The 24,214-nt window shown below is 50.2% G+C and overlaps 1 protein-coding gene across 1 annotated transcript in view; it reads right to left on the minus strand.

The window, feature by feature from the left end:
- Positions 1–23,726, minus strand: part of BMP7 (bone morphogenetic protein 7) — a gene marked incomplete at its 5' end in the record, with an annotated part of 88,259 nt that extends 64,533 nt beyond the window's left edge. The window contains one exon of the mRNA XM_079719174.1: positions 23,309–23,726. Within this exon, the coding sequence (XP_079575300.1) occupies positions 23,309–23,726 (418 nt within the window). The remainder of the gene's footprint in view (positions 1–23,308) is intronic.
- Positions 23,727–24,214: the final 488 nt, after the last annotated feature.

Genomic DNA, 24,214 nt, shown 5'->3' on the forward strand with positions numbered 1-24,214 from the left:
TCCTCACCCCCACTGTATTCATTCTACAAGTATTTCTTGACCACCCGCTCTGGGGGAAAGAGCCCTCTGTTGACCTGCTAGAGGTGAGAGGTGGATAAAAGCTCACTTGGATTGCACCTCTGTCACCTACCCAACCCCTGAGCTAGGTAACAGCCACCGTTTTAAAATTTTTATTTTTAATTGTGGTAAAAATACACACAACATAAAATCTGCCATCTTAACCATTTTAAGGTGTACAGTTCGGTCGCGTTCAGTCCATTCACGTGGCTGTGCAAGCAATACGCAGAACTCTTTTATTCTTGCAAGACTGAAACTCTGGCCCCATTACACACCTCCCCATTCTGCACCCACCCCAACCTCTGGCATCCACCAGTCTACTTTTGGTCTCTATGACTTTGACAGCTCTCTGTACCTCGTACAGTGGAATCACACAGTATTTATCCTTTTGTGGCTGGCTTCTTTCACTGTGCCCAATGTCTTCCAGGTTCATCTATGTTGTAGCATGCTTCAGAATTTGTTTCATTTTCAAGGCTGAATAATATTCTATTGTGTGGATACCCTAACGTTTTGTTTATGCAGTCATCTGTCAGGGAACACTTGGCCTGCTTCCACCTTTTGGCTCTTGTGAATAATGCAGTTACAGATATGGGTGTGCAAATCTCTCTTTGAAACCCTGCTTTCCATCCTTTTGGATATATGCCCAGAAATGGAATTCCTGGATCATATGGTACTTCTACTTTTAATCTTTTGAGGACTTATCATACTGTTTTCCATAGAGGCTGTACCATTTTACATTCCCACCAACAGCACACAGAAGTTCCAACTGGTCCACATTCTCTCACCCCAACACTTGTTATTTTCTGACGATTTGTTTTGTTTTGATAGCAGCCATCCTAACGATATGAGGAGGACGGGTACCATTATCAAAGCCCTCCCACTGGCCTGGATACCACATCACATGTGTCACACACACATCATTTCCTCGAATCCTTATAAAACCCCCACTCAGAAGTAAGCACGTACATTGTGTCCATTCTACAGATGAGGACACTGAGGCTCAGAGAGGTCAAGTCACTTGCCCACGGCCACACAGCTGGTTGAATGCTTCACCACTTGGCCACACTCTCTCCCTCATGCCGGGAGCCACCGCCAACCTCTTAGCCATGGAGACGATTAAATAAAGACATCCCTGAAGTATACACCAAGCTCTCAGCACACACGACGCAGTCACAACATTAATCTCCTTAAAAGCTAAACTCAGGGCTTCCCTTCGCTGGTGGCGCAGTGGTTTGAGAGTCCGCCTGCCGATGCAGGGGATACGGGTTCGTGCCCCGGTCCGGGAAAGATCCCACATGCCTCGGAGCGGCTGGGCCCGTGCGCCATGGCCGCTGAGCCTGCGCGTCCGGAGCCTGTGCTCCGCAGTGGGAGAGGCCACAACAGTGAGAGGCCCGCGTACCACACACACACAAAAAAAGCTAAACTCAGAGAGCGAGGACTCTGCATCCCACTCAGGTCCCCCTCTGGTTTGTAAATGCTGCTCCTGCTGGTGCTAGAGTCACCCCGAGGGAGGCTGACTGCTTCAAGGTGGTGTAGCCTCAACCCGTCTCCCCATCCTCCCTACCCAGCCCCCCAAATCAGGGGGCGGGGCCCCGCCCGGCAGAGGGCACACAAGCGGCATTGTCTCCCCTGAGCTGCCGCTTCAACTCTCGAACTTTCCACCAAATGCTTTGGCTGCCAGCAAGACCACCTGGAGCCCCAGCGCCGGGCGCTCCGAGAGGGTCTTCGGAGACACTGCCTCCTTGTTAGACGCAGGGGGCCGCGTCCCGAGCCGCGGGTGCGGAGGCGAGCCCGCTGGCGGCCAGGCGCTTTGTCATAAGCGTGGCAGCCGCGCAGATGTGGAGGGGGTGGAGCGGAGAATTGCTGCCCCGCGAGATTAAACACCCCGGCGTCAACATGTGTGCGCTGTTGCCGGAACAATGTTATCATTGTGAATTGAATGGACCAAAGGGTTTAGGGGATGGGGCGGGGAGTCGGAGAAAAGATGGGTTTAATTATCTCTAGGGCCAAAGCCAGTTGTTTGCCTAAAAAGCCCCAGACGCTGGTCGAGCTGAAAAGAAAAACAGGCTGTGAGCTTACATCAACCTTTCCGCCATAAATCGAGGCAGCCATCCTTCACCCAGGGGTACCCCGTCTCCCCAGAGCGGGACCTCTGGGTCCCCACCCCATCCTTAGCTAATTGAAAATGAGGGGAAAGAAAGGAAACTAGTTACTATTTCAGCTAAAATAGTGATTCTTAGCCAGGGGCACTTTTGTCCTTCCCTCCCCTCCCCAGGGGCTCTTGGGCAATGCCTGCATTCCTTTTTGTTTGTCACAGCTTAGGGAGCATGTGCTACTGGCGTCTGGTGGGTAACGGCCAGGACACTGCTAAACATCCTACAGTGCACAGGACAGCCCCCGACTACAGGGGGTGGTCCAGCCTCAACTGTCAACCACGCCGAGTTGAGAATCCGGGAGCTAACAGACACACAAGCCGCATGAGAGCCAGGCGGTTTCGGTCCCACCTGGGCTCTCAATCGGCTGGGTGGGACCCCGAGCTCCGTGGGCCTCAGTTCTTCCCTCAGTAACAAAGGAATGGATTTAATTGGTCTGAAGTTGCCTTTCACTTCTGTTAGGTTGTACCATAAAAAGTTGTGAAATTTCCACCAATTTTGACCTATATGTAGTTTGACCTAAACTTTGAATTCTGCATCTGCACGGTCCAGTAGGGCAGCCACTAACCGCATGTGTCTACTGAGCACTTGAAATGTGGCCGGTGTGGCAGTGTTTACATTTATTTCCATGTCATCAGTTTAAATGTGCCCAGGGGCGCCTGTACTGGACGGCAGATACAGAACATTTCCATCATCGGGGAACGTGCTATTGGACAGCGCTGCGCTGTAGCATCAGCGCGCTGGTTTCTGATAGCAGCATGACGACATAAAGAGCTTATCACAAACCAGGGTCCAAATACGTGTTCTCAGAGAGACGGGGAGGTTCTTCCTCAAAAACAGGTTCCCAGTGTGAGAAATTCCATGGAAGTAGGGAGAACTTAATCCCAGAGCTGTGGGAGAGGCCTGCGACGAACACTGGTGGCCCCTGGGCTCTCGGTTCCATCTGTAAAACAGGAATGACGACCCCTGCCCCAGTCACAGGGCCACCTGGGAGTCTGTCACTTGCTGAGTGACATCAGGCCGGGTAATCATAAGACCCAGCAAGTTCAAGGGCTCTGCTTCAGGCCCACCCGGCCCCGAGACCCCTTCCCCTCCACTGAGCCGGGCCGTTCAACTCCCTCCCAGCCACCCTTCCCCATTCATTTCTTTCCTAGGGCTTAAGGAAGTGACTGGTTGGCCCGCTGACCTGTTTATTAATCATCTTCTTTTCTAGGTTTTAACTCCCAGAGTAAGACCTGAGAGAAGGCAGGTACAGAACCTAAGAGGCTTGAACGTGGAGCCAGGCTGGCGGGGGAGTCCCGGCCCTGCCACCCACGGGGCGCTTGGGCAAGTTACTCCTCATCCGTCAAATGCGAGGATGATGAGAATAACACTGACTTCACTGGGTCGGTGTAGGATTAAAACAGACCAGGGATCCTCAAGCTCCGGCGTGTTCCAGAATCACCGGGGAGCCTGTTAAAACACAGACCACTGGACCGACTCCCAGTATTTGTAACATGGGAGATCTGGGGTGGGGCCCAAGAACTTGCACTTCTAACAGGTTGTCAGGAGATGCCGATGCCGCCGGTCCAGGGACCCCACTTTGAGAACCGCCAGAATAGAGCCCGTCCGTGGAGTCCTTGGTGTGCAGAAAAGTCTTGAACAATGTCAGCTCTGATTATTTTGTTGTTCTCCACTGTTCCATCCACCATACTCACTTGCCTGGCACTTGGCAGTTTCTCAAGTATCTCAGTGAACAATCTTTGGAAACTTTCCCCCCAGGTTCCCTTAGGAGGGCAGAAAAGCCCCTCTCGGTCTCACTCAGCTCTAGAAGCAGCAGGGAATTGGGGTTGAGATGGGGCCCTATGGCCTGGGTTCAGACTCGGACTCTGCCAATCACCAGCAGTGACTCAGGACAAGTTAACCCATCTCTGGGAGGCTTAGCTTCCCCTTCAATAAAGTGGGGACATGAAGAGGTCCCCAGTTATGGGGCCGTCATGAGAATTCAAGAAGACAGAGGCCAGCGATCATGGGACATGACAAGGACAAGCGCCAGGCCGGAGGAGGCCCCGGGAGCGGCCGGGGGTGGGAGAGGCAGTGCGGCAGCCCACGCGCCCCTCCCCAGGACAGGAGGGTGCCTGCTCAGACCTTCCCCCAAAGCAGCCAGAGACTCCTGGGTCAGCTGGGCAGGCACAGCTGGTTTAAGGTATTTTAGAAGCAAATCAAATCAAATGAGAATTTATAATCCTTCCTGAGGTCTGGGTTCCATCAACCTAAACTCATTAGGCTAGAGCAGTGCAGGTGCAGCTAAGGAAGAGATTGTTCTGCGTTTCCTTCATGCTGGACTCCCATCTCCCTTTCACAATAAGAGTCTTCTCTAAACCCCATACTTGGAGCAAAACACTCATCACAGAGGCATCAGCGTCCACTTCTGCAAATAGGACTGTAAGGAGATGCTCAGAAGCCGCCCCGGGGGCTTGCAGGGGGAAGTTTGGTGGAAACCAGCAAACTTCAAGACCCTCATTCATTTCACGCTCATATTGCAACAAACTGAACTTGACTTCCCAAGCTGAACTATCAAAACACCCTTAAAACTGCATTTTTGTCCCTTGAACCTATTTCTGGTAAGTGAAGGAGAATCCGAGGTCAAACCAAACAATGGTTCTGAAATTACAGTTTGGATTCTCTGTTGAATGTAACCGGCAGAGCGGCAAACAGATTTCCAAAGTGAGTCTCCTCTGGTTTACGTGAAAGAGGTCTAAATGGGGTCATCTTTCCAAATAATTGGAAATGATTGGTAGTGATTTAAGGGAACACTTGTACAATTAAATGGATAAAGTTTTAAAACAGGCAACACTAGTCTATGGCGTTAGAAGACAGGATGGCAGTCGTCCTTGGGTGAGGCTGTGAGGGGGCTTCTGGTAGCTGGTCACGTTCCGTTTTTTGTTCTGGGCACTGGTACCTGGGTGTGTTCACTTTGTGGAAATTCCTAACTGTTCTAGATTCGTGCACTGTTCTGTACACAAGTTAAACTTCAATAAACAGTTTTATTAACAATACGTATTGGCTGGCTTTATCCATCTCCAGTTGTACTCAAGAAGTATCTGTCACCATAGTCCCCCTATGGTAAGAGGTACAATTTTATACCAGCTGTTTGGGGAAAAGATACTAACACCTTTATCAATTTTAAGACATCTTGGTTTCAGAAGCATCAATAATCAAAGAAATGGGATATTATGCCTAAAGCACCTAATTGGGAAACGTGTATGTGGCATCCTACTGCCCTGACCTATGACCCTCCCGTTAGCAAGGCTGTTTATTCACCTGCTCCAAACCCATCCTTCAAGCCTGAGGAGCAGCTCGGGATCAAGTTTAAGAGGCAGGGCTCAGTAACTGGACCTCCAAATTCAAATACACTTTCTGGGCCAGCTACTTACTTCTCTGTGCTCAGTTTTCCCATCTCTAAAATAAGAAGAGGGGCTTCCCTGGTGGCGCAGTGGTTGAGAGTCCGCCTGCTGATGCAGGGGATGCGGGTTCGTGCCCCGGTCCGGGAAGATCCCACATTCCGCGGAGCAGCTGGGCCCGTGAGCCATGGCCGCGGAGCCTGTGCTCCACAACGGGAGAGGCCACAACAGTGAGAGGCACGCGTACCACAAAAATAAAATAAAATAAAATAAGGAGGATAGTAATAGCTCCCACCCGAAACAGCTGTTATGAGAATTAAATTAGTAATATAGGTAAAGAGGATAAAGGGTACTTAGCACATAGTAAGCCCCTCACAAATGTTAGCTACAAAGATTATTATTATTTTTATGGCTAACTTAGCGATAATTAGATCGTATACACACCCCCAACTCCCCAACCCAGCCACAAGGGGCCAAAGGCTGACTCTCAGAAACCTTATTTATGTAGCATGATCTACCTTCTAGACCCAACCGATTCATGAGTGAACATGTAATTCAAGCTAAGAGTCCCTCCCGAGGAATTTTATTTGGGTGCAGTAGCTCAACCAAGTCATCAAGAACTCAAGTTTCTTCTGTCTTTTTGCTCTGCCATCGCCTGCTCATTGATGCTCAGTCCTTAAGCTTGTTGCCTAATGGTCACAAGATGGCTGCCACAGCTCCAAACATCACATCTTCACAGAGCCACATTCAAGGTAAGAAAAGGGAGAAAAGGATAGACTGTTCTGTTTGTTCATCTGTCACTCATCAGGAAGCAAAATATTTTTCAGAACCATCTCCCGTCCCTTTCTACTCCCAGCAGATTTCCTCTGGTGCCTCACTGGTTAGAACACCATCCCATGTCTATTCCATCCTGCTAGGGAAGCTTGTAAGGCAAGTATGTGGCTAGCCAGAGAGCTGTGACTACAAGTTGCTGTGGGTGGCCATCTTTCTCCCAATAGGCAGGGTAGCAGAGGAATCCAGTGGGGCAGAGAGGTCAGAGGGAAGCTATTCAGTGAGGGACATGGAGAGAATAACCCCTGGACTCTCTAAGGACATTCTAGTTGCTGTTATGTCCTTTCCCAGGTCTTGGGGATGCATCGATTTCCTATTTATTCTCCTTAAACTAGTTTGAATATATTTTCTTGCCTGCAACCAAAAAATTCTGTTACATATAATTTTGTTCACACCAAACACACACTGCACAGAAACAACACCTGAAAACACCTTCTACCTCCTTTTCCACCGATCATCTCTTCCAACCAGTGGACCTAGGGATATACCCAGACCCTCTCACATCGGTCTCTCTTGGAAACAAGCAGAAGTAACCCATGTGCCCAGAACCCACTTACTGGAAAAAGTTCTTACAGGCTTTCAGGGTACAAACAAGGTTCTACTAGGATAGCAGGGCTTCTGTCCAAGTAGCTCTCCACCCTCGGCTTACCAACAAAGACACAAATTCTTAACATGCCTTGAGTATCTTGATCTGTTCATCCTCTACCCAGAGGGAAACAGGAGCCACCTGTCCCACAAGCAGAACTCAGACCAAGCCCAACCTGGCCTCTGTTTTCTTCCATGGGACAATGATTCTGACCTTTTCAGATCATTTGCAAGAAGTTTTGCCACTTGTCTAAGGAGATGGTGATAAAATAAAGATAGTTTTCAGCAGGCAACTGGCTGTTGGCCAGAATCCCACGCAGTCTTCAAAGTCAGGGCGAGAGGTATACCTACTCACAGGTTCGAGTTTAAAGAGAAACTGAAGTTTCTCCATGGGCTGCAGAGGGTCTGTTGAATTAATGCCAACAAGCAACCCAACTTCTGCATATATTCACGGCGGCACGCTATTATTTGGAGACTTTGGAAACCAGCTTAGGGTCCCCATTTATCTGGGCATAGTGAAGAGTTGAGTCAAATCACATGTGCAAATAACTTCTGTAAATCCACCTATACACTGCATCGGCAACAACGACAAAGAGGGAGAGAGAAACAACTTAGATTATTTGAATGTGGCTACATAACGGACACTTCCAATGCACTTTCCTTCCCCACGCTTTCCCTCCTACCGTGTGGGCCAGAAGCCAGTTTCATTCCCTTCCATCCTTCCTTGTAGCAAGATCTGGCCTTGTGAACCAGTTTGGGCCAGGGGACTTACAGAGAAGTCTTCTAGGGAATGTCTAGGAAGCCAGGAGACAGATAAGCAAGGAGAGCTCTTTGGACCCTTTCCCTTTCTCTTGCCTTGAACGTGAGATTATATGAAGATGTGATGTCTGGGGCTGTAGCAGCCATCCTGTAACCATGAGGTAACAGACATAAGGCATTTGAGGATGGTGAAGGCAAGGGGGAAAGCTCATGGATACCTGGATGATATTACTGACCTGCTACCCCAAACTTGGAATCACTTCGCAGAAGACTTGCTGTTATGGGAAATACTGACATGTTTTTAATGCTGAAGCCACTGTTAGGCAGGTATACTGTGACTTAGAACAAGTCCTAAATGAGACATCATTCCTCTCCACGGAAACAAGGAGCAGGCTTTGGGAGGTATATATCTTACAGCACTTCCTGTTCATGAGAGTGGTGCTAGTGTTTAAAAATAAGTATTTTCGGGGACTTCCCTGGTGGTCCAGTGGTTAAGAATCCACCTTCCACTACAGGGGATGCGGGTTTGATCCCTGATCGGGGAACTAAGAGCCCGCGTGCCGCAGGGCAACTAAGCCCATGAGCCACAACTAGAGAGAAGCCCGTGAGCCCCAACGAAAGATCCCGTGTGCTGCAACCAAGACTCAATGCAGCCAATAAATAAATAAATAAATATATCTATATATCTATATACCTATATATATATATCTATATCTATCTATCTATCTATCTATCTATCTATATATATATATATATAAGGTATTTTGGTATAATATGGCACTAAACTTAAGCCAACTGTTTCATCTCATGGGCCATGGAAGAAGTGGCAAACTACCCCAATGCTGGAAGAAAAACCAGCAGCAGGGACTTAGAGTGTGTCTATCTCCAACATGGCAGCTTCCTAAGGGATTCCAAGGGTAATTTTCACTCTGCTCAATTTCTGTCTGACCCACTGCCCCCACAAAGGGGCAAATGCAGCATCACACTGTTCTTAAAATGTCCAGGCCTCGTCAAAATCTATCTTGGGAGCTGAATAAATAATATAAATACGATTTTTCAAACGTGAAGCTACTTAGGAAAATGCAGGGTCTTAAATGTGAGGACCCAAGTTGGACCTGGAGAGGAACTTACGGGCGCCCCCAGTGAGGACGAATCAGAACATCAGGCCATAGCCATGTTTACAGAAGGACCTAAAAGAGATCCTGCAGCCAGACTGGGCTCCAGAGGCAGTACCAGGGGCAGCCCCTGTTTACTGAGAGATGGCTACCATCATCCCATTTAATCCCAGCTGCCCTGGGCCCTAAGCCACACCATATGAGAGGGGAACTGCTATGAACTAAATTGGGTCCCCCAAATTCATGTGTTGAACCCTAACCTCCAACAGGATGGTATTAGGAGGTGGGGCCTTTGGGAGGTGATCAGGTGTAGATGAGGTCATGAAGGGGTGGGATTAGTGCCCTTATAAAAAGAGGAAGAGCCTTGAGCCCTCTCCCCATCACGTGAGGACACAGCAAGAGGGCAGCCGTCTGCAAGCCAGAGAGAACAGAACCCAGCCACGCACGCGCCCTGATCTCGGACTTCCGGCCTCCAAAACTACGAGAAATAAACGTCTGATGTTTCAGCTACCCGGGAAATGGTGTTTTGTTGTGGGAGCCCAAGCTGACTGAGACAGAAGTGGGGTCCCAGAGCACTTGAACGCCCTCAGTCACCTGCATGAGGTCACACACCAGTGACCTGGGACTCAAAGCCAGACAGACCTGCTGTCCCCAAAGCTGGGCAAATGACTTGTCACCCCTGAGCCCCAGTTTCCTCACACATAAGAATAAATGTGGAAATCGTGCTATCTGAAGAATGACCGGCATGGATGGGTCCTCACTTCAGGTGGAGGTCAGTTGCCCATATCAAAACATGTCGGGCACAGGAAATGCTACTAAGTCTGACATACACAGAGTTCAGGAAAAAGAAAAAAGAGAGAGAGAGAAAAGGGTACAATTTTACTGTGAAATTTTTATTATTCATTTTTTTAAAGAGTAGGCCAGCCTATAGACAAGTGTCTAAATCTGAGGGGTTGTCTGTGCCCTAAGCTGGCGGACATACGGAGGGCTAGTCCTGAGGATCTGGAGTTTCCTTAAACCTCTGCATGGATAAACACAGATTATAATCAGCAAGAGGTAACTTTCTAGTATAACAGGACTCATAATAACAAAACCAGCTTCCTGGTTTGCCTCGTGCCCAGTCAACAGAGGCCAGCTTCCAGCTTCATCACGGGGCATCCTGGCTAAGGGAGGACCACCCTGACCCAAATCCCACAGCGCTCAGTTGGTGGGACACGTGCCCACGCCGCTCCCATCCCCAGAAGGTGCCAGGCGGTGCATCCCACTGCCCTACATGCCAGGGGGAGTGCACGGAGGACCTGCACAGGCAGGCCACCCCCAGAGGGGTCCGAGTTTGGGCCAGGCAAGTGACAGCATTGCTGCCGGCCACTAACGTTACGTATGGGGCACCAGCTGCCACGTGGGCACCATGCTCAGCTCTTCTCCCGCCACCGCGGGGGGGACGGATCCTCACAGCAGCCCAGGGGGCAGGCGCCAACACGAACCCAGAGGAGGAAATGGGGACCCAGAGTTTCATAACCTGCCCAAGGTCACAGAGCTAACAAGTAGCAGAGATGGGATTTAGACTCAGGTCCGACCCCAGAGCCAGTCTTAACTACCACCTGAGATGTTTTAGGACAATTTTTTTAAAAAGAGAACATGGGACGGGGCTGCTGGGATGAAGTAAATTTAGGAAAAGCTGTGCAGTCTACCTGATCACTTTGGTGGGAATTTGTGATGCACGACCCACATGAAAGATGCCAGGAAGTCTTCAGAGGTGCAATCTGTTTAACTAAGAGTTTGTTCAAACTCAGGGGAGGCCCTCCGACATCCGGGAAGAGAGAGGGTTGTCTATGTGTCACTGGACGTCTGCAGTGGACAGAGGGGTCAGATAAAACTCAGACTTTTTTACTACTTACCCTTCCCCAGGTAGAGGGTACAGGCAGTCTAAAGCAGGAGTCAGCAAACTTCTATAGCAGGCCAGACAATAAATATTCTAGGCTTTGGAGACCGCACCGTCTCTGCTGCAACCACTCAACTCCGTGGATGGAGCATGAAAGCAGCCACAGACAAGACGCAAACAAAACGAGTTCCGATAAAGCTTTATAGACACCGGAGTCTGAATTTCATCTCATTTTCACATCATGGAATATTCTTCTTTTATCACCCTTTTTGAAAAATGTAAAAGCCATTCTGGCTCACAGTCTGCACAAAAATCAGCGGGTCTCCCTGCTTTATTTATTGTAGCTCTGAGCTGCTGTGAGAAATGGAAAATGCAGCTTCCTTGCTCACCGCCCCTCCCCGCGGCAAGTTACCTGCTGGAGGGGAACAAGGTAAGAGAGAGGTCTGCCCTATTACCTCCTGAGAAGCTGGCGGAGGGAAATAAAGAGAGACCAGTTCTACGTGTGTGTTTAATACGTTTTTAGTATCATCGGGCAAAAGGTGCTGTAAAAATATTTGGGTTCCCGGGAGACAATGCCTGCTCTTGAGAGATTTGACCTCCTTTTCATGTCCAGGCTGTTTCAAATCCAGGCAGAGCTGGGTCCCCAGGAGAGGGCTCACGTTGTGATTGCACTCTGTCTTCCTTTCAACCGGAAAAAGATCCATCCATCCGAAAATGCCGCTTTCCCCGCTCACGGCCATGGGCCAACACGGGTTTGAAGCAAAGGCTCCCAAGTCAATTTCCAAGTTGGAGGAAAGTTACCCTCAACCAGTGGTTCTCCACCGGGGGCTCCTTTGCCCCTCAGGGCACATCTGGCTATGTCTGGAGACACTGTGGTTGTCAAACTGGAGGCCACTCCTGGCCGCTCATGCGTGGAGCTCAGGGATGCTCCTCAACATTCTACAGCGCCAGGATGCCCCCCCTGCAGAGAAGAGTCGGGCTGAAAATGTCAACAGTGCTGCGGGTGGGAAACCCTGCTGTACACCTACCTGAAAAGGCCACTTCCAAGTTCCTAGGGTGTTTGAGGCACATGAGACCCAGAGGTTTCTGGATCTCCTCTCCCATCCCCCCGCACCCTCCCCCCCCCAGTATATTAAGACAATTAGGAGCTCCGGGTTGGAGCAGGTATAAGGCAAGTGGCTTCATTTACTGTTTCCTCCTAAAGGAAATGACCAACGAGTGCCTCTACCCTATAAACGTTTACTAGCCCTGGAAGGTTCTGAGGCCCCACTGCCATTTTTAAGGGCTTCTCCCTCAACAAATGTTAGGTCAAGTGAGTCAGAAAATGGAACCTGAGAAGGGGGAAGAGGGTGGGGGGACATTTCACAAAGTTCAGGACCAAGAGGAAAACTGAAAGACCTAAAACGACCCCCTACCCTCTCTTCCTTGCTTATAAACGGAGGACTGCCTTACATGGGGTATCTCGTGAACCGAGGCAGCGAGAGTTTTAAAGGTCTCGGGACACTGCCGCGTGGGGTTTTCATTTGCTGGCTGAGGCCCCGTCATGTTAATGGGTCTGTGGATTGATGAGTTATTGGCCTTTGGGGCGTGATACCCTGAATACGCTCTAAGACGGGCTCCCTGGGGCCACACCACCAAGAGCCACCTCAGGGCTGAGCTTCCGGCCAAGACTCTCTTGTCTCCAGTAGGAGAGATTTCTGATTCATTGGTGCTTGGAAAAATGTAATTACAAAGAAGAATGCAGAGGAAAATGTAACTAATATCCAGGTACCCACAACTAAGAATTTGCAGGAGTTAATATCACGGTTGCTTCCTGTTTTTCCCATAAACTTTTTATTTTAGAATAACTTTATAGAAAAGTTGCAAAGACAGTATAAAGTTCCCGTGGACCCTCACCCAGCTTCCCCCACGGTTCACATCTTCCATAACCGTGGGACACGTGTCAAAAATAAGAATTTAATATCGATGGGTTACTGTTAACCAGACTCCTGATTTTTTTCAGATTGCACCAGTTTTTCCACTATTGCCCTTGTCCTGTTCCAAGATCCAGTCCAGGATATCACACTGCACTTCCGAATGGTTTCTTATTGTTAAAATAAAGGAAACTTGACCAGAACAGTTGGAATTTATTTAAAATTTCTCCCCAATCCCATCCCTTGCCTCCCTCCCCAAAGGCGGTTGGTGTGAGTCTTACCGCCGTGTTTCTATAGTGTTACCACACATATATGAGCCCACAAACGATACACAGTATTATCTGGTGCTCTTGTGTGTGTCTGTTTTGACACAACGACAAACGCTTACACCCTAAACATCCTCCTACAACTGGCTTTCTCCCTCTTGACATTCTGTTTGAGTCTAAGTTGATACATAAAAAAGAAATTCTTGCATCCCCTTCTGGTTTCTTGCACCTTTATAAATAAATTTATTACAAATTTATTTCTCCAATCCCCTGCTCATGGACATTTAGGCTGGTGGTGACTTGATGCTATTACAAACAATATGCAATATTTATTCCAGTACGTATGGTAAAAACCACCTCCATGATCTTTTCAATACAGCGTCTTGAGGTATCGCTATTAAAATACCAGTCCCTACCTGCCTCTGGAATTTTCCCATCAAGTGGGTGTGGGGTGCCTGCAGGAGCCCCAGTACATGGGCACTCGGGGCCCTTTGCCCTGTCGATAATTCTTAAGCCATAGAGACAGAGCAGAGGGGAGTTTCCACAAGCAGGATGGATAATGAAGGGGAAGGCGTGAGCTGCTTACCTTTGTCTTCCTCTTCAGAGCACAGAACCACAAAGTCAAGGTCAAGGGCTTGGAGGCTGTTCTGGTGGTCTCATCACCACTGCCCTTGTGCCCCGTCTCCCCCATTCACGCACCTCCACGGGGCCAGGAGGAAGAGTGAATGGGTTTACATTCAGCAAACCTGGTTTCAAATGCCAACCCCACCACTTCCTAGCTCTGCAAGTTCGGGGCCCTTCAGTCTCTTCCTCTTTAAAATGGGAATGATACGACTTGCTTTGCAGAACCTGAGAGAATTAAATAAGGAGCCTGATAAGGGAGGCTGTTATAAATCCATTAGTGCTACAGAAAGATCACAACCCTCCCACGTTATCACTGTGATTTACTTCAGTGATGCATTTAGATAATGAAGGAGTCTCTGAATTCAGTTTCTAGGTTCAGCCTTGCAAGATCCTGCCTGGACGAGGAAGTGCCTCTGAAGCCCAGGAAGAAAAAGCAAGACTTCATGACAAGACAGTCATCTGCACAGCCCAGACAAACACACCGGCTAGGGCAAGAGCCTCTTGAGCTGGGACCAGAGTCAGGCTCCTTAATTCTCTGGGTAGTGAACACGAGTGCAGCTGATGCGTGCTTTTGCTGAAAGACAAGTCCTAAAGAGGCGAGTCATTTTACAAGTGGGAATGGAGAGAAGTGGTTATTCTTGTTGAACCACGTGAATACCTCAGTGATCAGGAAGATTCTAGAAACACTGGTCTCCAAAATGGGGTGCAAGCACTTAGGGGAGGCAAGAGGGATCCACTGGGACATGGGGTGGGAAATATTATAATCGCAACTAAGTGAATTTCAAGACCTGATGGACGTCAGGGAAGGTGGGAATTTACTGGCTGAGCTTCAACAAACATCTCTGCATAACTGATGGATGAGATTGAAAAACACAGACCTTGTTTTCAGTAATGCAGCCAACAATTCACCTGTTCTATTTCCATCGTTTTACCCGGTGAGAGAGCCTTTGCCAACGACAGTGTGGTCGTCACGAATGCCACTTCCCAGGCTCTTTCTGGTGCTCCCCTTTCCAAGCTTGGGGTGGGACTGTCATCTCCTGCCACCTTGGGTCAGGTCTGACCATGTGATAGGCTGTGACCAATGAAGTGCAGGCAGAAGCGCCCGTGTAGCTTCCTGCTGGAAAGATGAAAAGCCCGTGCACAAGCCACACTGTCTTTCCCTTTGGGACCATAACTGGTGACATTCAAGAGGGCGGCAGCTCCATCGGCCTGGAGATCTGAACACCCTCCCGCCCGGCCAATGTGCAGAGTCCCCTGTCAACCCACGATGCAGCCATAACAAAAGAACAACAAAGCTCTGTGGTTTCAAGCTACCGAGATTGTGGGGTTCTTTGTGAACTCTTGATGCTGACTAGACGAAGGATCAAAATAATCAGAATTTAGGACCAGACCTTTAGCTCGCTGACCCCAAACTGTTGAACCATGAGCTGTGAAAGATCAAATTCCATCACACTGAAAATCTTAGGGATAGCAAAATTACATTTGTCTTGCTAATGAATAAAACTTATAATCTTTGCATTAATTACTAATGATGCATGAGTTAAAATGTGTATTAATGAACATTAGAATTTTGTATTTTTTTATCTTTAGTGCCTCCTACTTAAATTTCAATTTTAGTTTTTGTTTTATAAAGTGCACACCATCCTAAAACAGGAGTAGTTCTACGATCTATTTCTGTTTAGGGTGTGTACTCAAAGATTTCCTAGCAGGGATGCAAGATCAAAAAACACTTGAAGGGGCTTCCCTGGTGGCGCAGTGGTTGAGAGTCTGCCTGCCAATGCAGGGGACACGGGTTCGTGCCCCGGTCCGGGAAGAGCCCACATGCCGCGAAGCGGCTGGGCCCGTGAGCCATGGCCGCCGAGCCTGCGCGTCCGGAGCCTGTGCTCCGCAACGGGAGAGGCCACAGCAGTGAGAGGCCCGCGTACCGCAAAATAAAAAAACAAAAACAAAAACAAAACAAAACAAAAAACACTTGAAGACGATGCCGTGTAACATCCTCACCCCTTTCACGCACGCAAACTGCCAATGTCTGAGTACCTTCTGTGCCATGAGAATTCTGCAAGGCAGTGCTAGAACGGGACGGGGAGAATGTCTGAGAAAATAGTCAAGAAAAAGTCCTTTATCAAAGGCCAAAACACAAGCCATCGAAACCACAGAATAACCCGCCTGCCTTTGAGTGCATTGTGAAATTGCCGGGCAGATGAGCACTGGGACCATTCTAGGTGGATGGTCATGCTAACTGCTTGGATTCTTTTTTTTTCTTCAAACTACATGAAGGCAAGAGAGAGGCTGGCATTACAAGACGGTACAGGCCTAACTCCAATGTTTAAAAACATGCAAGTCCGCAATTTTGGAAACAATGCAGGTTTTTATTCACAGCCAAATTTAATTAAGCCAGGCAACAAAAGAGTGAAACTTGAAAGCTAATCTGGGAGATAAAGATGTGAAAGAATAACACGTGACCTCAAAGATGTGGGAACCTTAATACTCGCTAAGTCAGAGTTTTCTAACGGTACAGAAAGAGCTGAAGAGAATTTATGGGAAACCTTGAGTGAGAAAGCCCACCCCGAGACTCGGGCCCCAGAGACCTTCACCATCCTCTGGTCTCCAGAGGCTTCTAAAGGCACTGAATCCACTTGGGACTTTGTTATCCCAAACCCAGCTGGGAGAGCAGTGGTGGTGGGGGGGCAGTCTTGCACCTGCTCCCATAAAAAGTGGGGAAGTTGTGCTGGTCTGTTAATGAATGCTTTGGGCTTGTCACTCCCTTGAAGGAAAAGACAATTTGTACTTTGACCGCCTTCCAGGAAGGGGTGGGAAGAGAGATGTCAGTAATGCGAGTTTTTGAAATTAAAAGTTTTTATTTTGGAATAATTCTCGATTCAGAGAGAAGTTGCAAGGATAGTAGACAGTTCCTGTACACCCTTCATACAAGTTTTAGGTTCCCTAGTAGGAAAGTTTTTAAATAGCCATAGATGCTTAAAATCGAGAGAAAGTCAGCATTAGACTCTACTTATCCTCAAATTTCACTGATCTCTGAAGAGGAGGAAAATGCATGTGTCGTTGGGTGGGGGGGGATACACATATATACAAAGATATACATCTTTGGGGCCATTTTCTTCACATCTCTAAAACGACATGGGTGGCTTAATCTTGGTACTTTAAGATCAAGTACTTAAAAATGGAAATTTGGACTCTTATACCAAAGTGAAGAGTGATCTGGCCATCAAAATACAAGCAAGGTTTACCATTTATTGTGCACCTACTTGGTGCCCGACTCTACCCACGAGAGATATGATTTTGTCTTCGTGAGGGTCTGTGGAGGAGGGGATTCTTAACCAGATTTCTAAAACGAAGAAACAAACTCAGAGACGTTAAGTAACTTGCTCAAGGTCACACAGCTAATAGGCAACCATAGTGGAAACAGACACATGGGCTGAAGCTGTGTCTAAAGAGAATCAGTGTGGATGCCATTCTGTTCTCTCTTGCCAAGTCACACCCTCTGCTGTCACCGAGAACTTCCGTTACACGGCAGTGAAGCCCCCCAACCCCCCACTCCATATATCACCCAGAATTAGCTGCAAAGTGTCAGGAAACTTGGCCAGGCAGCCCCAAGCATCAGCGAGGGCTGGAAGCCTTCACCGTGAAGCCCTTTATAGAAAGCCGCAGTTGGCAGCCCTTGCTCCTGCATGGGAACAAATTAACATTGGCATTCCAAACACAGGAAAGGAAGGAAATTGGAAACACAGTTTATACTTGGCCAGCTCTTTGAAATACTGTACCATGCTACCGACATCAATTAATGAAAAGCAGGGTTGTGCTGAGAGGCCCTGGTTTGCAAATGCATTAACACACGTTAAACATGTTTGTACAGGAACCGGATTATAAGCACCCTGGCTCCAAAACAATAAAGCAATTTACCCTAAAACTGGTGCTCTTGGAGTTGTCATTAATTCAATCCACTCCACGCGGATCAGCAAAGGCTTTTCTCGGCTCCCAGCAATGCCTCCCGACACAAATGTTGAAAGGACGGCATCGCACATGCTACTCTGAGTTTCACATAAGTAAGTGTCAAGCTTCATGCACTGCTAATATGCCCCCAAATCATAAACACTCCACTTCGGAGAGCGGGGGAATCACACAGCGGCAGCCCTGGTATTCATCGGCACGGCCATTTCACATCGGGTTAGAGCAATTTTTCCCCGCAGAAGGTTAACTGGGAAATATCTGTTCCATATTAAGAAATACCAAGTCACATTTTTTGTCAAATATTATTTGTCAAATGCCATTTGCTGCAAAACCCAGATTTCAAGTGCAGCTGAACACACAGCTAATACCGAACGGTTCACATAATAGCTGTGGTTGTACATGGGATCATTTGCAGTGAAAGCACCCCCCTTCCTCTATAAACTGTTTCAGGAATTGGAAAGAAAAGCATCTGAAGCTCTGGAATAAATAAAGTACTGTGCCTCGAGCTGCCCAGTACAAAGGACCCAGCATGCTGGGAGAACAGACGCAAAACAACCAGAAAGGCAACTGCCGCTTCGCTTCACAATTTTGTAAGAACACTTAAAAGGTTTTACATCATGGGGGTGAATCGCAACATATCTGGCTTGCCAAGACAGAGTCGGCTAGTTTCTTGAAAGACCAGCCTCTTCACGCACTGCACCCACCGGTACAGGCACCTGCGGCCACATCCTGGGTCCAGGCGACAAACATCACTGATGTGGCCACCCTGTCCCCTCGCCCAGGTGACATCACCCCACGACTCCACATTGATCCGGGACCCATCAAGTCGGAGCACTTTGGGTGTGCAAAGCTAAATGTGTTATCATTTTTACCACAAATTAACAGTTTCTATGTAAATATTGGTGTTTCCTCACCCCACGAAGGCGAGAGGAGGCAAAATGGCACCGGCGCATTTGACTTAAACTAATTAAAAGCAGAGGGTCATGCAATTCAACGTATTGATTTTACCAGTGGGACTTAAATCTTTTATAATAAGTGTACACAGCTGCAGCGCTCTCCCACCGCCACGTTTTACAGGCTAATCCGTGCATTCCTTCTGACAATAACGTGACAGGTCCCACACATCCCTGCCTGTGCCCTAACCCTGTGACACTGCCAGAGTGCATTAAAGCAGGGGCCGGCCAAAAAGCAGCCGTGCCGACAGCCCCCAGCTAGGTCTGAAGAGTGATCGCCAAAGAATGAACGTGGCCAGCCACTTGGTGCAAAGGGCTCTCCATTCAAAATAGTCAGCTGGTGAAATGGATGGGCAGGCCGGGGAAGGGTGGAGACGGGGGGAGTGTTAGGACACTCTGATTCTTGCAATGGGCCAAATATGACCTTACCCAATAGGGGGAAAAAAAGATATTAAAGCGATAGGGGTGATCAATCAACTCAGATGAGGCTCTCCCTGGAATGAAGTCATCATCATCTCCGAGCTCAGTGGACATGTGATATTCGCTCACATCGCAGGCACGCTGGTGGTCAAGGGTTCGCGGGCCAGCTGTGTTTATCCCGGCAGACGCTTGACAGGCTACGACGCTACGGAAGGCCCCGACCCGGACCCGAAGCTCACAGGAGCTGCATCTCAGAAGCTGTTTCCTCTCTCTGTGCGTTCAGAGAAGCCCCCCCACTTCGCTTCCCTAGGCCTCCTCCCTCCTTACCCCTTCAAGGGCCGCCCCACAACCAAGTGACAACTCTGGAATAAACACCGAAACTGGCCACGCAAGCTGGCATCCAGGCTTCGGCCTTAACCTGCTCTGATTCCAGAAGGGAAATACAAAGACCCCCCCCCAAAGTTCAAACCTGGGTCACATATATCCTTGGGGGGAGAAGGCAGAAGATCTTTGATTTATATAAGCAGGAAAATGAGGTTTAAAAGAAGCGATGTTGAAAGGGTTACTAAAAACACAGCTGTTGGTGCACTCCTAGAGCGAAGACACTCTGCAGAAAGAGAGAAAGAAAGAAAGAAGGAGGGAAGGCTGTGTGACATCTATATTAACCTCTGGCTGCTCACCAGTGAGGGCCGGCACTCCAGTGCTGGAATGCGGGGCAGCCCCTTCCAAATTTTAACACAAGCCAGGTTACAGCTGCGAGCGCCTGCAGCCTGTGCTCCCCCGGCAAGCACTCCCTGAAGGAAATTTTTAAACTGTAACAGAATCTTTTTCTAATACTCTACAGTGGTAGGGCCTGTTCTGAAGGGGCAAGAGGAGAGATCTTAATGCCAAACACTTGTCAACAAAAAGGATCGCCAGATGGTATAAAATAAAAGTAAACCTGAACGGCTTTCTCCCAGCTCCTCGGCTACATTAACAAAAGCCACTTTTAGACACTGAACCCAATAAGGATAGGTTTCCCACTTCCCCTTTTTTTAATTTAGCTTCAAAGATTAAACAAATTTGGTTCCTTCGGAACCTGGACCAGAGATAAATGTGTATCGCACACCCCCAGTGCCAGGGGCTCCTTTAGAAGATCCCAAAAGGAGCTGCTGGATTTCTCCAAAGAAACAAAGGGGGGAGGGCAGCTATCTTCGGGATTCAGTCTGCAGAACTCACGTTGCCTGGGGACAGTTTAAGAGAGGGTAGCCTGTTTTGAATTCCAAACTTAAGTCTGCACAGAGGAGTTGGGGGCTTGCTAATCCAAACCAGTTTACAAATCTCGCCATTGAACTTAAGAGGCCCAGCCTGGGAAGATGTAAGTCTCCCTCCGGCAGCTCAGCCAGCATTACAGGGGCTTTATTGTACAGGCTGGTCTTTGTCACAAGGTGCGGTCTGAGGTCCTCATTCTCAGCACCTGGTTTTGTCATAAATTCTCCTCTAGTTCCCTCTCTAGTTTAGATCCCACTCAGCCTGGCCAAAAGCTTGAATTCTGAGGAGAACGACTTAGAGGAACAAAAACCAGTTTGGCTGCAGACGGAAGAATAAACGCACCAGCTCTGCAAAAGCCTTCAGACTTCAGGCCGAAGTCCCCCAGAGCACTGCAGGACAGCAGCGGTATGCAATGGGCGGGGGTGGTGGAAGGAGGAGGGGGCTTTGAGGGGAGGAGAGGGTGGTGGAGAAAGTCAGTCTCCCTTCAAGGTCTCCCCCAGGTCCCCTGCAAGGTAACAAGTAATCGCTGCATGGGAACAAACGACGTTTCTCTCACCCTTAGTAAAGTGTGAGACTCAACGCATCTTTAGAAAACTTTGTATGTTACAGGTCAGTATGATCTGCAATGCAAGGAAAAATCGTGTGCTTTTTCTCAGCTTGCAAGCAGGTCTCCTACATGCCCCCTCCAACCCCACTGCTACCCCCCAGCCCCTCCTGTGGCAAAAATCCCAGAACCCCACAAAATGGAAGGGACAGGCGGTTTATTCCCATGCTGCTGCCGAGCAGAAATTAAAGGGCAACCTTAGAAACATCTACGGGAAGAGTCTTGCCCAACTGCGGTCCAGGTCTTCACCCAACTAATTACCGAGAAAGTTTTAGGGACTGAGAAAGAAAGAAAACAAGGTCAGTGCACTCTGTTAAAAGCCACTCTGCCATCTAATTTGGAGTGATGCTCCAGAAAGCAAGACCTGAGAAAGTCAGGACTGTCCCACAAAGCCCAAAGCCAGCCTGACTGATTAAGAGGCTCAGACAAGCCGGTCTTTGTCCTTTCAAGATGAAAGAAATGGGACTAACGGGTTGAAAGGTGTGTGTACAGCCAGAGGAGGAAAACCACCCAGCTGTGGTCTTCCCAAACAAGTCCCAGCTTGCTCCCCCCTACCAAGGGGCAGCAAACAGCCCCGCCCCAAGTTTCCCAGAGGTGCCCAGTTGGCAACCTGGTCCTTTACTGGCATGGGAGGAGCCCGTGTCTGGCCACGCGGTTGGTCCATAAGCAGCAGGGTGCTTTCTGCACTGCATTTGCAGAGCCCTCCACAGAAGCCAGGGCTTACAAATACCTCTTTAATGACCTCAGCCAGGCTCTGAAGGCCGCCACTGGGACCTGCTGGCATTCACTGGGAGTCACAGGTATCCAACAGAACAGAAGATACCATAAATCCCCAGCCAGAGAGAGGGCCCTGGTTAACCCCTGGCTTCAGGGTGGATACAGAGCTCTGCTTTAATTAATTTATTTATATGTACGTATTTGGGACTTTTCTTTAGCTTCTAGTAGAGGTCACAAATACACATTGAAAAAAAAATCATACACCAAACTGCAGACAATGAAAAATCAGGCCAAAAAATCATACACCAAACTGCAGACAATGACAAATCAGGCCGCAGCTCCCAAATCCCTAAGGCCCCAGCCCCAGTTCGGCCCTGCCCCCATAAAATCTATTTCCAATCCATGGCGTCTTCCTCCAGTGGGAGAGCATGATATACAAGCACGTATGTAACCTCACTGATCTGCACCTTGCTTTTTTCCACCCCATACATCTTGGAGATTGTTCTAAATCAGGACATATGGAGCTGTCTCATTCTAACAGGCTGCCTAGTATAATTTAAACTTTCTTGAAGTCATTTTGGCATCTAAACCTCCCACCCCTTGCTCGCTGAAGCTCGTTTCACTATTTGATTTTGGGCTATTATTAAGGACAGACAATGGAGTCCCGGGGACTCCAGGGACCTTATCTGGCGCGGGAAGCATTAAGGTTGAGCCGCGCTTCCCGGCGCCCTCCATCCACGCCCCAGGTGCCCCGCGGGGGGCTTCAGGATCATTATTTCCCTGTTGACACAGCGCCGGTGGGCGTGAGTTTGCTGTCTTGACTTCGTTCGTATTTTCGCAGCAAGTGACACTTGTAGAATGAAAGCGGCTCGGGAAACAGCGCTATCGGGGCGTGTTATCTCAGAAACCAAATATTTGATCATGAGCCCTATAGCGCGCAGTCGGGGGTTAGTCTGAGCAAGTCTGGTGAATGTGCACAGATGGAGCGAGAGCACCACCCCCGCCGCAGCGCCAGCCTCCGATCCCCGGGGCCGTCGCGGATCCCGTCGGAAGCCGGGTCCCCTAGCCTCCCCCGGCGGCGTCTGCTGGGAGATCCCTCGCCACCCAATAGCCAGAAGCCCTGGTTTGCGCGCCACACGTGATAAACGCTGAAAATGGATTCTGCCAGTCCGGGACCTATCATTAAATATTTAAAATAGAAAGGTCGCAATGGCAACGTTTTTCCCCCAGCTCCAGCCAGGAGAGCTGAGAGGGAGAGGGGCGCCCAGTGGTCAGGAAAGGGGCCCCGAGGCGCTCGGGGCGCGCAGCACGCTACGGCGGGCGCACCGCGAGGGGACAGGTAGGGCTTGCCAGGGCGGGGAAGGGAGCGCAACGCCCGCGATGCCAGGGCCAGGCAGGGCAGAGAGGGGCTCAGAAAGGGCGGGAAGTCAGCTTCGCGGAGCAGGGCCCTTTAAATCCAGGTAGCGCGGGCCCAGCCGTACGGGCACAGCTCACATGACCGAGCCCCGCGCTTTGAACTGAGCCGCGGCCCGCCCGGCGCCTCCCGCCCCAGAGGTGCAGTCGCCGACTTAACCCAGAGAGGGCTTCAGACCGGTCCTTACTTCCCCCGAACTCCCACAGGCCAGATGAGCCCGGCTCGCCCTACCTGGGGCGCGCGCAGCTTGGGGTCCACTAAGGCAGGCGGGTGGGAGACCCTCGGCCAGGCACTGCCGTTTTGAAAACTACCGGGAGTGGAAAGATGGGCGGGCTGGATGTAAGACGCGGCGCCCTCCCGGTCCCAAAGCGACTCCTGGCCAAGACGCGCACCCCTCCCTCCCTCCTTCACTCACCGAGGTTGACGAAGCTCATGACCATGTCGGCGTCGGTGAGAAAGTGGCTGTCTTGCAGGCTGGCCAGAGGGGGGCCTTGGGTACTGAAGACGGCCTTGTAGGGGTAGGAGAAGCCCTGGCCGTCGGGCCCGCCGCCCTCCTCCACCGCCATGGCATTGTACAGGTCCAGCATGAACATGGGCGCCGAGTTGTGCTTGCCCTGGAGGTGGGGACGCGGGCGATGGGGCAAGCCCAAGATGGAGAGGATCTCGCGCTGCATCTCCCGCCGCTCCTGGCTGCGGAGGCGCCGGTGGATGAAGCTTGAGTGCACCTCGTTGTCCAGGCTGAAGTCGGCCAGGGCGGAGCGCAGCAGGAACAGGGGCGCCCAGAGCGCCACGAAGCTGTGGGGCGCCGCGGCGCGCAGCGAGCGCACGTGCATCGCGCCGGCTCTACGCGCGACCCGGGCTCCGGGCACCCGGCACCGGGGCCCGCGCCGCCCCAGGTGACGGAGCGGGGCAGGCGGCCGTCCACGCCGCTCGGTCACTTGCTGTAGACGGGCCCCTCTGCGCCCGCGCCGGACATGGCCCCTCCCCGGCCGGCTGCGCTCTGCCCGGACCCCCGCCCCCGGCTCGGCGCTGGCCCCGGGGCCCCTCGCCCCGCACTCGTCCGGGCGCACCGCGGGGCTCGGAAACCGGCTCGAGCGAGCGAGAGCGCGAGCAAAGAGGCGGGCGCGGGTGGGAGGAGCAGCCAGCAAACCTAGGAGCCGGGAGAGCGAGCGCCGGGGTGGCAGCGAGGCGGCGGGAGAGCGGGCGCTCCTTCCTTCGGCTCCTCTCGCGCTCTTGCTCTGGGGCGGCGGGGACCCACCCTCTTCCGAACGCCGGCGCCCAGAAGAAGGGCCCCAGGTCGCTCTCCCAGCCCTGCGCGCCC

Source organism: Hyperoodon ampullatus, assembly GCF_949752795.1.
Source record: "Hyperoodon ampullatus genome assembly, chromosome: 14".
Classification (NCBI taxonomy): Eukaryota; Metazoa; Chordata; class Mammalia; order Artiodactyla; family Ziphiidae; genus Hyperoodon; species Hyperoodon ampullatus.